This window comes from Filicampus tigris, chromosome 9 (genome assembly GCF_054856515.1).
Source record: "Filicampus tigris isolate MCC_2025a chromosome 9, RoL_Ftig_1.0, whole genome shotgun sequence".
NCBI lineage: Eukaryota > Metazoa > Chordata > Actinopteri > Syngnathiformes > Syngnathidae > Filicampus > Filicampus tigris.
In genome coordinates, this window is record NC_141225.1 from 18,060,378 (window position 1) to 18,074,547 (window position 14,170).

The 14,170-nt window shown below is 41.4% G+C and overlaps 1 protein-coding gene across 2 annotated transcripts in view; it reads right to left on the minus strand.

The window, feature by feature from the left end:
• The window catches only part of LOC147142376 (histone deacetylase 7-like), a 39,586-nt gene that overhangs the window by 4,023 nt on the left and 21,393 nt on the right, over positions 1–14,170 (minus strand). For both annotated transcript variants that reach the window (XM_086040427.1, XM_086040426.1), the window contains exons 11-23: positions 13,721–13,915; positions 13,086–13,281; positions 12,190–12,323; positions 11,949–12,069; positions 11,740–11,789; positions 10,921–11,028; positions 9,730–9,785; positions 8,855–8,942; positions 8,414–8,533; positions 6,620–6,717; positions 1,066–1,184; positions 848–981; positions 682–766 (exon numbers count right to left, since the gene is read on the minus strand). In XM_086040427.1, coding sequence (XP_085896553.1) covers positions 682–766; positions 848–981; positions 1,066–1,184; positions 6,620–6,717; positions 8,414–8,533; positions 8,855–8,942; positions 9,730–9,785; positions 10,921–11,028; positions 11,740–11,789; positions 11,949–12,069; positions 12,190–12,323; positions 13,086–13,281; positions 13,721–13,915 — 1,504 coding nt within the window. The remainder of the gene's footprint in view (positions 1–681; positions 767–847; positions 982–1,065; positions 1,185–6,619; positions 6,718–8,413; positions 8,534–8,854; positions 8,943–9,729; positions 9,786–10,920; positions 11,029–11,739; positions 11,790–11,948; positions 12,070–12,189; positions 12,324–13,085; positions 13,282–13,720; positions 13,916–14,170) is intronic.

The following is a 14,170-nucleotide window of genomic DNA, read 5'->3' on the forward strand; positions in this document are numbered from 1 at the left end:
ACCATTTGGATGAATGAGCTTTTAAAAAAGTGTCACCATGTGTAGCTTGAGATGACATACAGTCAAATCTTTTTTATTATGTGAGGTTCACAGTGCACATGATGCTTCATGTAGCTCGGAACAAAAAAAATAGAATGGCCAAATGCATCTAAGGATTCACCCGGCTTTTGTATTTTCTTTGGCTTTTGGGTGCCTTAATTGCAAAAAATGAGAAGACACATTAAAAGCTGTGAAAACCCAGCATGTTCCGGTTACATTAATGTAGAGGGAGTTGTCTTTATCAAGTTGGCTTTTAGACACATCTTCACCTATTAAATCTGAGGTTTTTTTTTAATTCTTTTCAAGTTACAGTCATTACCTTCTCCTTACAAACATGTTTTAAAAAAACTTATACTACAGTGAAGTAGATGACATGCAAGCAAAGATGTCACAGTGAAAGGCAACTTTGATTTATCCACTTTTTTGTCCATAGCAGGACTTGAACATTAACTCTTCGGTTCCAAATCTCAAGCGATCACTACTGTTCAAATGTTACCTATAGGAGCAGGGGCGGAGCCATGGGTGGGCCTGGGTGTGCACAGGCCCACCCAGATTGACAGACTGCCCACCCGGTGAGATTCATGAAAAAAAATCTAAACTTTAAAATTAAAATGTGCTGTGTTATGGTGTTTTTTTGCTCACCTTGAACCTGGATGGCACTCAGTAGTGACTGCACAGCGTTATCGCAAGGCTTTTGGTCCAATACGGACTGGGACAAAGGCTCCACCTGAGGACCAATAAGGAGGCAGTGGTAAGACGATGGTACTGTATGTGACGCCACACACACATATACACACACACAGTTCACCTCCATTCCCAGCAAGGCGCTGACGCAGGCTTCTGAGGCGTCACAGATGGCCTTGAGGTCTTGTCCCCCCTCCAGAGCCAGAACCACGCGACCCCCGGCTAATGACATCAGCTGTCGAGTAAGGAAGCCAAAACCTGGAAGGACGCAAGCACACACTAAGTGGAATCCACATCAATTTTGTGCTTCCGTTTGTGAATGCACAGCCAAGTGAGTCTTACACTTGGCCGTGACCTTGTAGCCGCCCAGCGGAGACGAGTGGCCTTCGACGGCATCGAATCCGGCTGAGACCAGGACCACGTCAGGGGAAAACTCATGGGCGATGGGCATCACCACGGTTCTGTGGAGGACCACAGGCAAATGTAAACACGATGACTTTATATGTATCTTCACTGAGCTAGGGGGCCTCTTTGGAGTTAACAATGGAACCCCCAAATCTGAGCTCCTCTAAGGTCATAGAATTTGGACCATGAGCCGTCCTTGTAAAGACACGGAGGCTAACATTAACTGCTAAAGCTACATTTCAGCAATGCACCTCATATTGCTGGCAATGTAGTGCGCCATGGAATTTTGGACAATTTTGACTCCAGATTATAGTTTGGTTAGGTCTTGCTAAGTTTTCTTACAATACCTTACAATCATTGGGGCTGCTGAAACCCAGAGGCTCAAAGAGACATTACTGTTTGGCACATTCTGATATGTCCCTCTTGTTTCTCAACATCTGACAATTTTTTACCTTTTTTTTTTTTTTTTTTAACACAAAAAACATGGACGTTTCTGCCCACGCGTATAAAAAGAGAACGCACAAGCAATAGCTAGCATTGTATTCAAAAGCTACGGTTACACTATGCATGGGGATCAGGGTTATAATAGTTCTGCATTTTCATTATAGTTAGATTTGATTTCATTTTGACTTTTGTTTTTTTAAATTCAGTTAAATCCATTTTAAAGGAAGTTTATTAGTTTTTATTAGTTTTAGTTTTTTTATGTATTTGATGGTTAGATGATAAAAAAAAAGGTCTTAGTGTGTAATAAAGTAAACTACAATTGTTTTAATTCTTCAATTCATTTAAAATGAACCCTGAAAGCTCATGTATGACATTAATTGACAAAGACATACACATTTCAAATTTTCATGAGAATTATAGTTACTTTTATCAACATAAGATGTAGTTTCACTTGGTTTTCATTTTGTTATGTTTGTAAACGCTTTTAGGTGTTGTGCTTTTGTTTGTGTGAAGCACATTGAGTTGCCTTGTGAATGAAATGTGCTAAAAAAAAAAAAAATTGCTTTGTCTCGCTCATAACACTTGCCCTGTCTACGGATGCCAGTGAGCCCAAGGCCTTTGGGCGAGGACACCCTGGAATGGTCGCCAGTCAATCGCAGCAATCATTTACACCCATGGACAAAGTTACCTAACATGCATGTTTTTGGAATGGGAGGAAGCCAGACTACCCGGAGAAAACCCACGCAAGCACAGGGAGAAGATGCAAACTCCATACTCCAAGAAAGGCCGTAGCTGAGATTGTAACCTAGAACTTACCTAGCGCTAACCACTTTTTCACCGTGAGAGGTAATGGATGAAAATGAGACTTGCAAGGCACATCCAGCCTAATTCGTCAAAGTTCACATGTTTTAGCTAAAACCTCCTGTGATTAAATCAATTTTACCTTTGTATAACATTTGTTTCTTAAAATGTATGACACTGCTACATATCATTTCTATTTCCGTCACTTCCAATGGGGGAATATGTTTTCAATTCCGAAAACCAGCGTCCAAGATCTGATAGTGTTGAACCTCAGAGATTTCAATCACCATGACAAACTAAAGAAAAACAAAAGACAATAGTGACAATAAAAAGCAACATAGCTGAATAAAGTGACCGACATTTCACTGCAAAACATGTTAATTTGAAAACACAGATCCATGATCATGATACAAATTTGACGCCTGTTGTCATGTGTTTTGATTGGACTGGCGGTAAGAGCAGCAGCTTCCGGGTGAGAACATGTGCAAACAGAGCACAAGTTGAAAACAACGTGCGAGGGAAGGCCTGCGACACAAACAGGTAGAAATCAGACACCCTGTGCACTCCAGGGAGAACACTTTCCTTGGTCCCTACTTCCTTCCCTCGCTGGCTGCCAAAGCGCGCACAGGGCCCATGCCGCGTTTGATTCTCTCTCTCTTTCGGCGGCAGTTCAAAGGCGTTTGTGTGCGTCTGGTTCCTATTAGGAGCTCGTCCCTCTTCTCACGTCACTGACAGCCACCCATCTGGGATCCATTGGGCCTAATTACGCCGCCTTTGGATTCTCGAACAATTGCACCCCCCACTTCTTCTCCCTCTCTCCTCCTCTGTATTCTTCTCTCCTCCGCACTTTTGTGTCAGTAGCCGGGGAAAGATGAACACACAGCGCTACTGGCCAGTAGAATGACCTTAACTATGGACCACCATCGTGATCCTCCAAACATACACAAAACATCATGACACCTCAGCTCAGTGCAATTGAGCTTTTGCTTGATTGTACTTGAGTCTCAGCACCGCTGGGAACCACAAGCCTGTCACATACAGGCAGCCAAAAACAGACACACATCACCAGCGACCCGAGTCTGGCTCGCTTTTCCCTCCATCCTGAGGAGAGTCCGGAACACCCTGTCATCCAAACAATGGATTCAAATTAAACTATCCAAACTGGCAGCGCACCGACAGCATAAACAGGAACTTATGATGCGTTAAATTGTGTCCATTTAGTCTGTTATGCCTTTCGTTGCACTAATCACCTAATGAGAACAAATGCAGTGAGACATTACAATGCAATTCAGTGCTCTTTGAAGTTTGTGAAGATTGTCTAATCTTGCTTACTTCTTGGTTTAATTAAAGAAATTACTTAATTCATTACAGCACAATTTAATTTTGGTAAGATAGTTGATTGACTAATTGACAGTAAACAGCCATGAGCTAGCTGGATAGCTAGCTGTTGCTGGTTACTGTAGCTAGCTGTAGCTGTAGCTAGCTAGATAGATAGATCAATTTTATGATAATAATTCTGTAAGAAGAATTGAACACGTAGCCTTTCATTAAGCTGTTACATTATTGTCAACTTTTACAAGACGTTGACCGTACATCCATGGTATTGGTGACTCCTACTACCAGTATTATTCTGCTCAATTACAACACAGCCACACAAATACCAGGTGAAAACATTCAGAGAAATTGGAAAAAAAAAACAATCATCACTTAATCAATGTATTGATTGCTGTTTTTACCCAATTCAGACCACTCTAGTGTAGGACAATCACTCACACTTTAGTGGTACATGGCCCTGTCTTTCAGTGCTCTACAGTGCATTGGTTCCAAGCCATAACTTGCCGAGTTGTGTCAGAAAATGCAGCCAGCGTAAAAATAAAAAAACAAAATAAATCATACGAGGCACTCACTGTGGCAACCTTGGATAAGAGGAGCCAAAAGTCACAAACAAATCAATATAGACAGAAATATTCGACAATATTAGGCAATTAATCCATCTCCGCCGGTCAAGGTAAACCCAGTGTCTTGACCAGTGCAAACAACAATTGGTGTGGCCTGCTATTGTTGTTTTGGTTGGGAGGAAATAAGTTGGTTATCACAGATATCCCCATTACCTGTGGTTTACCGTGATATTTTTTATGGCTTTATATGGAACACAAACTGTAAACATGTGGGAAAGCAGCGCCACAGTCGCCGTTGCACTTCATCCTTTTATTAAATGCGGAGAGAACAGTGAAACACATAAACACAATGAGCACATTCACGCAGGAGCTGCTGTCGGCCAAGCACTCATTTGGAAAAACAGCTTGAGCACGCCAACCTCCCTCAAGCTCACCATGTCACTTGCCACCTGACTGGGCTCCACCCCTTAAAGGCATCTAACACATGGATTATAATACGTACTGAATTTTAACAACATTTTATGATGGCAATTTTTGGGAGCATTCAAATGCATTTTAATAAGTTTACATGTGTTTAAAGCATGTGGGAGGGCTACAACTAAAAACATAATTTTAAAATATTTTTTTATATGCTTTCTTTTTTTTGGTCGGAGGGTCTGGAACATATCCCTACGAGGGGATTTACTGTATACACACGTATATGTTTGCTTTTTTTAGTCTATGAATTTTTGGTGTATAAAGAATGTCCCAAAAGGTTGAAAATGGTGTCATGTAAACGTCCCCTGAGGCTATGTTACAGCCACCAGGAAACTTCTCCCCCTCAGAGCCACACGATACTGCAAATACTGTAAAGATTGTGGTTAGCTAAGGAAGTTTTACACATGAAAACGCTTCTCATTTCCCGATACTGGGTAAAAAACCAAAACCAAACGGCTGCTCCGGAAAGAACCAGTTGTTCCTTAATTACCATTCTAAACTCTAGTAAACACTGGACTTAGTGTTTCAAAGTCGGCATACCGGGCCTATGGCTTTTTTTTTTTTTTTTTTAAATCATTACGGGTAACCTCATTAGCATCTTCCCTTTGACGAGGGGCCCACCCACCAAGCGAGCGGGATGTTGATCTGAAATACGGTTTCATCATCTGGTGGTGAGCCACTAGTGGAAACATTTCACAGTATTGAGCTGAACAAACAAATTTATTACAGGACAATTAAAATAAATCAAAGAAAATATGAGGTGAGTGACACCCAAAAGTAAAAATTCCTTTTTATTAGTTGTTTTGGGAGGAGAGATAATATGACCGTCAATGCCTAAAGCTTGATCGAGTTGCTGTTAGAAGGCAAATTTGTAACCATGATGAATATTGTTTGCCCTTGACATTTGCCAAAGCCATATTACTAAAAACTTTTCTATAAGAAGCATGGCATATTTTTGGCTGTTGCATGAGTTGAAGGTGAAGGTCTCATGTTGCAGAAGTACTGATGATGCTAATCATCACATTCATTTCAATCAAGCTTGGGTTATAGTGAAAGAATGTAATCATCACGTACATAAACTGTTATATTATCTGACCTTGGCCTCAAGCAACACTTTCACAAGGTGGAAAACTCTCCAGTGACTGGCTGTCACCTTTTCAGGAATAAAGTGCAACTATTGTAATGCGTGATGATATTGAGCGTTTGCAATCTTTATTGGTATGGATAACTCTTGTTATATTTTTCCGAAATAGATTCAGGACACACAGAGTAAACAGTATGGCAAATGGCTTGTGGTTGAGATTTGATATAAGGCAACGTGAAGAACAGGACTTTTTATTCGATGTGTTATATGATCTAAGGTATGTACGTTTTATTACCTTTTTTACACATTAAATTATTTTGGCTAAATGTCCGACAGTGTGTTTTTACGGCCACAAATGCATTTGTTGAATTGTATTCTTTTTTTTTTTTTTTTTTTAAACACAAATGTATAATATTCATGCAGTAAATTAATGTCATAAAAACTCACTTGGGCTGGACATGTATGACTCTGAAATTATATTCTAATTTGCGGGTGTACAATTTAAATCTCATTAATGCATCCATTTACTATACCACTTATCCTCACTGGGACCGATACAAAATGAGTATTTAAAAACATTCAAAAACATTCGAACAACAACAACAAAAAATACCACCGCTATTCACAACACAGTTACTAAATTATATTTTGCAGAAGCATGCATAACATTTAAGACATTTTAACTTTTAAGATGATAAAACTTCATGTGGTTAAAAAAAACAACAACTTCTAAGCTGTATCCTTGAGTCTTTTGTAAAGAATTGATGGCGACTAGAGTTGATTTTACCTGAATGCAGCCAGGTACTCCGCATCACCCATGGGAGGATTCAAACCACCTGTCCAGCCAATGTTCACATTGAAACCCTCGCCTGCCCCTGCACCAACCTGGAAAAACACAGTGAGGTCAAATGTTAAAAATATTCATTGCAATGTGCACTTCAGTTTTTTTTTTATTTCTGTAGCCTCCAACATTACAGTTAGGTAGAACCAAGGGAGCTCCTTTGACCTCACATATTAAGAGGAACTGAAAGGGAACTGAGGCCCAGTGTTGGGAAGAAGGTCTCAGGATTCCTCTTTCGCTTTGTAGTCCCGCTAACAGCCATTTAGCCCTTCTCTCAGGCCTTTGCCATCAGTCAATGTGTCAGTTTGAAGGGAGCGTGTGGTGAGGCTGATTGACACCCTCTTGGCAACAAGGTGTGGTAACGCGCGCGAGCGTGTGTGCGTGTGTGTGTGTGTGTGTGTGTGTGTGTGTGTGTGTGTGTGTGTGTGTGTGTGTGTGTGTGTGTGTGTGTGTGCGCGCGCGCGCGCGCGCGCGTACGGCTTTGCGAGGAAGAAAGAATGCTGATGAGCATTGCAGAGTGCCTGACTCCATTCTTCTCTCAGAGGACGGGATGTTCACAGGGCAAACACAAAACACATGAGGCCTTCCATCCTCTGCCAACTGGTAATGTACTTGCTTGCGCGTGCACCCGCCCGCCCGCACGCACGCACGCACACACAGTCACACACTTCCTACTATTGCTCCAAGTATCTTGTGCTCTCTTCTGTTCTGTGTCTTCCTTTCATGTTGAAAGCGTTGCTGGAATCGATTAGGACTTTGCTGGTTACTGTGTGGTACACAGCACTCTGCGTTATGACTATGACATCACAACCTTACCCCATGGTGAGTTATATACCTACACAAGGGGACAGTGAGACTGCAGCGGTTTACCGCACAGCTAAACAGAGGTTGAAGGGCCACTTAAGGCGAAACCACATCCAAGTCAACCCAGTGTTTTATGTACCGTCCTCATCAGGGGAATTTATGGGAAAACATTGACCATTTACCCTCGTTATTGACGGGGGGGGGGGGAAAGATGAAGGAATGTATGGGACCGAATGGGTTGTGAGATTTCTATCATGGGCACAGTGGGACTGTGTGCAATCGCCACATTTGGTTTTGGGGAAGACCACGGGCAGATTTCATTGGCTTCTCCAGCTCTTGTATGAAAACACAGGCATGTACACATGCTTTCATGAGGTTTGAACCTAATCGTCTGAAACATGGGAAAAAAAAAAAAAAAAAAAAAAAAAAAATCATACACACAAAGAGTGGTGACACACACAATGCCAAAGCTAAGATGCTATTTAGAATCAAGGGACGATTGACCACAAAAGCAAAAGTGAGGTTGTAATTTCTTTAACTTCTATGGAATATATATTCCTTGCTATGTGAGCATCTGCATTTGTGCACCATCAATAATGATTTCTTAGTTAATTTGAATTTCACATAGCTTTTAGCTGATGTAGCTACCAGAAAAATAGTATGGGTGGCAATGTGGGTGTATGAATATCGAGCCAACAGCAACAATTGCATTTAAGGAAAAAGGCTGCCATTGGGTCTCAGACTTGTGCTCACGGCTGCACACTCCAACTTCACACACCGGCATCGTTCCTCCTTTGATGCAATGAAATTCAAATTCACAGGTCGACTTCTATCTACGCCCACTTTTCTATTGGTAGATTGGCATCTTTCACACCACATAAAGCATTGTACAAGCCATCCATTTCTCAGTGACTACTGCATATACTTTGTATCTACCTCATTAGGATGTCCACCACCAGGGAAAAAGTTGCCGTTATCGTAACGATGTAGAGAGATATATAGGACGCTCGGGTCGTTGTAGAAGGCTTCCTGGGTACCGTTGCCATGGTGAACATCCTGGGCATAGATGGTGACAGAAGAATTTCAATGAGCAAACTATGCATTCCACACATAAATTAACTAAGACTTGCTTGGTTAAATGGAAACCTATATCAAAATTTCCCAAAAAGGATGTAATGCCCCTTCTTGTATTGAAATGCAATAAAGTAAAAAAAATGTGTGCTTCAGTATCATATATTCAATTGGACAACAGATGATGTATTAGCTTGATGTATGTGCATTGACAACTGTCACAGACCGGATTGCTCTTGCACCGATGATAACAAACGTGTACATAAGTTGTTTCCTGCCCATAAGTGTCACGCTGTAGCACCTCACCCAGTCCACAATGAGGATTTTGCCCACACTGAGTTTCTGTTGGAGTTGCTTGGCAGCGATGGCCACTGAGTTGAAGAAACAGAAACCCCTGTGGACAAATAGGAAAGCCATATGTGTTTATCGGGATATCATCAGCATATTAATATCAAACAACCTCCATATGGACTGTCGGGACCTCTGAAACAAGTCATGTGGCGCTTATTGAACACAGGTTGGGACAGTCACAACACGGACAGCCCTTGACACGCTAACGTGTAAATATTTTCGTAATGAATGCTTTTTTTGTGTGATGAGGGAAATGTTTTTATGAAAATGTCACGCCGAGTCCAGAATCTTGAAAAAAAAATGCAGAGGCCACAGACTATGTGACAAAGTGAAACACACGCTTATCATAAAATTTACTGCTCAAGCCAAAAGATTTACAGAGTATTTCTGACAGGATGTGATGAGGAATGAGCGCACAATGCGGCAAAGCAGTTCCCTCCTCACTATGGTGGAAAAAAAAAAAGGGTGATGTGTGAAAAGTAGTGGAGGAATGTTAGTGTCAGCACTGGCTATAAACTGTGTGAGCGTGTTTGTGTATGTGAAGGCTATAGTGTATATATACAGTCATCTCATAAAAAAAAAAAAAGTATATAATCCCATAAATAACTGGTGACATGAACTGCTGGGGACACACACAAACAGTCCCAGCTGAATGAGGCTAAATGCTTCCAATCCAAGACTGTCACAGATCCACGCCCACCCATAGAGTGCACACTCAAACCACACACATGCTTCCCTGGGCCCGGTCTCGATCGTCAAGTCAGGAGGGCAGTTAATACAGTATGTAATAAATGCTTTGAAAAAAAAAAAAAAAAAAAAAGTGCACTTACAGAGGGGAGGAGTGTGTGGCATGGTGCCCAGGCGGCCTCACCACTGCAAATCCGTTCTGAAGAAGGAGAAGAAGAAAAATTCAAGCCCTTGCCAACTGATATGTGCCAAACATCACTCCGAAAAGATTCACATCTGTGTGTTTTCACCTGGAGGTGCTGTTGGAGAGTTACGACAAAAGACTGACAAATCCATGAAGACAAACAATGTTTACCTAAGCTTGTGACTAAATAAATGCAAACAAGCAACTACGTACTGAGTGGGAAAAAAACAAATGTGGATTATTAATGATGTGCTATTAGTAGAAATGTTCGCAAATCTCATGAGACAAGTGTGTGTATTGTAGCACTTTTTAAAAAAGAGACATTTGGTATTAACGCGTTCACTGCCGAGGACATATTTATTTGTCTTTTCACAGTCCAGCCATTCAATCCGAGGAATTTATTTATATATTTTTCAATTTTTTTCAAACGTTAGTGTGAAAGATTGTCTGAAAACGTCTGGCACTGAATGAGTTAAGTGCAAGTCATGTGTTTTCCAAAGGTGAGTAGATTTTGCAGACCATAGTTTTACTATACAGCTAAATTCTTCAAATTCTTATATGATCAATACGAACATTAATGTGTTCATTAAAACATTGTCTGTATGGTTGACAACTGGTTCATAAAGGCAGAAATTTGCAAATTAAATTACAAGAATAACAACATGATTTGGAATGAGAACTACAACTAAGTCAACCAGCAACAGTGAACTTGTCAAATAAAGAGTTTTTTTTGTTTTGTTTTGTTTACAAATAGTTTTCAGTAAGCACTTCTAAATGTGTGGAAACTGGCTAAAGGAAAATCTAAAAGATGTAACTTAAACCCAAGGACGAGACTGGAATTTGAGATCCAGACCAGTTGCTTAGAAATGGGCCAAAGGGAAAATTTTTAAAATAGGTTGTGGATTTAGATGTCAGATCTAGGATTTCTTGTTACACATTCTATTTATTGTTGGCGCTGCGATCCATGCACGGCACCACATTATTGCCACCTTTCAAAAAAAACGTGTTCACACATGGCGGATGCCTGCTCGCTACTGAGAGTTCTTGTTTAGGGTGTATTTTTCAAGTCTACTACAGCCTGTTTAACAGCAGCTTTGAAATCCCTGCATAAATGTCCGCATTGAAAATGGATTGGGCAATCAAAGCGCACCTTCAGCTCTCCTTGTGCCACCTTGAGTGCCAGGTCGATGACACAGCCGGCAGCGATACGAGAAGCTGCTGCCGTGTGAAGCTCATTCCAGATTGTGTCATTATCCACCTGTCAACAAATTCACACAATCATTTATTGAACGGAACGTATAACTATTGTAACTGTTGTAGCAAGGAGAATTTCTCTTGAAGTAGGATTGATATGTTTCAACAACCATTGCAGATTGAAATAGTCTTCAAAAACCTAAAACCCGAAATTGATTCAAGTCAACATTCAGCCACTTTCTATAGGACTTATTTTGAAGGCTCACGTCTGGCAGCGTCCAACAGTGGAACAATGAAATCAGAGGAATTTCTTTTATCGCAGACGTTGCCATCTTGTTCCAATAACTCCTCAAGCAAAGTCATGGGCCGGAAATCCAGGCAGATCAGTCGTCTTATCAACGGACACCCACCCCCCTCTCCTCTCCTTTCCTCTCCTCTCCTCTCCTTTCAAATAAAAGCCTTTCCAGTTATGTTGACTCTTCCACAGACATTTATTCAGGAGCATCTCTACCACAAAGAAGTATATTTTGCGCAACTGTATATTTCCCATCTCTGCTGCTTCTATACAAATTAGTTTCCCCGTTTCCTCCCCGACTACACTACCTTCTCTTTTCCCTGTGCGCAAAAATGACAAAACCAAAGTACACGGTTAATCAGCCTGATTAAGTAATGACTTATGTTATATCTAGTTTGCAGTGATGCAATTAAAGATGTGCTTAGATTCCTGAATGGTGTTTGAAAGATGTGAGCCGTACATGCAGGCAGTTACACTCACCCCGACTCCTCCACATGGTAACATTACAAATATACGTTGAGCCAAGATTCCTGCAGGAAGAAATGGATCACATTCAGTCATGTTGTTATCATTCTCTTTTAAATTATTGTTTGTGTCAGTGATGTTGTACAGCACTTTGGGGCAATGATGTTGTTTGTAAATAATATGGATTGAATGGAGCTATGCCAGTTAATGTCTGTAACACTTACGAGCCAACTTGGGGTTGTCTATCTTGAGGCGGTGCAGAGGGTTGGTGCCGTACCGAAGCACATGTTTTTCTGAATGGACGGACTGCAGTTCTTCTAACGTGGCCTTCCGACTTCGGAGATGCTACAAAGAATGCACACAAAAACGCCCACGTTAAGGCTTTGAGTTCAGATCTCAAAAAGAAGACAAAAATGTCGTTCATTCCCCATCACAAATGAAGAAATCCATTGTTAAGTTTCGGACCTCACACAGGCTCCGCAGGCCTCTTTCCTGCAGTCGGCACCAAATGCTCTGGACTCTGCCAGGATGCTCGGGGTGGCAACTGTTGTCCCCGCAGGTGCACTGGTGCTTTTGCATCTGAGCATCATAAACTATACCTACACACACACAGAGAAAAAAAAAAGGTTAAACATAATTTGTCGCATTTAATGAAGAGGGAAAAGTGTTCTTTGCATTTAACCCATTCCAGAGAAGCAGTGGGTGGCCGGATCCTGTGTCAGCAGCACTTTCGACCCACAACCTAATTACTTTTTATGTCAAAATACACAAGCTGTCACTTGTGAGTAAAAGCGACCTGGCACTTTAATTTTGTCCTGATTCTCAGTCACTCCTGTCTGATCCGTTTTTATTTGGTGCCATTAGAGCGGGGCTCATAAAACCCAAATAAATGCCAGTTGCAGCTCCCAGACTGCCAGGGTTGGATTTCTAGAATGTCAGCATGGTGAGTGGTTCCACCTTGCGATTTACCACAAAGCCACACCAGTTCCTTGCCAAAGCCACTTCAATGTACATGTGCAAGTCAGAGGACAATAAACATGGCACAGACGAGTCGGACTTGGTGTGAGGTAGTTTGATTCTCAGAGCTTTGGCAGCAAAACATTAACAGCCTTGAAACAAAACCACCATTCAAGAGTTCAATCATATTTAGTTGGGAACAGAAATGTTTTAGAGGTGTCGATTCTGTCAATAGTCGTTTTTGAAACATTCAATTATGGTGCAAAAGAACTAATCTGCCTTCGAGTAGATTTTTGAAGAGGTTGTTTTTAATGCTCGAGACTTTTGAACAGAGAGGAAATGTTGACAGGCATAGAAAGAAAAAAAAAAAAAAAGTGCTTCTGGTTTCTTTCCGCGCGACTCACCGGTGGTGAAGCGAAGCTGAACATCTGGAGCAGGACTGGAGAGAGAAACGGGCACGGTTGTGGATGCATTTAGAAGAGGAGGCAGAGATGTTGAGGCTGGAGAAGATTGGGTTCGGACCAAAGGCTGGTGAGGCCACATGAGGATAGGCACATTAGTAGAGTCCAGATGGAATCCTGCTCGATGGACCAACTGCCTCTGTGATTGCCACGCGAAGCATGAAGAGTATAAGAAAAGAACAGCAGGAACACATGCCAAAACTATCAAATCAAATTTCCCTCCTGTGTACCCGACAAGTACTCTTGACAATTAAAGAGTGCCTGTCTTGAAGTGGCATCTATGGTTGTTTTTAAAGCTATAGCGCCCCCTTATGTTAAAACGAATGGTACAGTAAACTCAGTTTAACACTCAGGAAAGATGTCAATAAATTCTTAGCTTTGTATTTTAGTCATCAGTTCATCTTTGATTGATCATATTTTTAACTACAAAATACTATTTTGGGATTTCAAACAAACTATTCAAGCTGACCCTATTCACGCTGGCAGTGGACCTGTTGCCCATTGCTCTATCTACAGTATGTCAAGCATCGGATAAAAAATACTATAAAAATATGTTCTGCATCATGTGTGGATTTTACCTGACCGACGGAATGCGAGGTCTCAATCAGGCTTTCCCGTGAGGAGGTGGTGGACTCGGTGTCGTAAACGGAGTCCGTGCTGACAGAGCTCTGTCTCCTGCGACAGCTGTCCTCGCAAACCGAGCCCGGTTCAGAGCCGCACACGGACCCAGACTCGGATCCAATTTCCTCCAGGTCCATGTCCTCTGACGGGATCTGTGTCGGATGAGGATTGTCAATGGATATTTGGAAATGTACATTGCGTCAACATTCCAACAATACACCAGTGTTTCCCAACCATTATTGAGCCAAAACAGACATTTTACATTTGAAAAAAAATCTCACAGCACGCCACGAAACAAAAATGTCACAAAAGGTATAAAATGTACTGAAATAATAAATGATCACATTTACATTTACTGACAAATTGACTTAGTGGGTGTGAAATCTGGGTCTGCTTAGTTGAACACA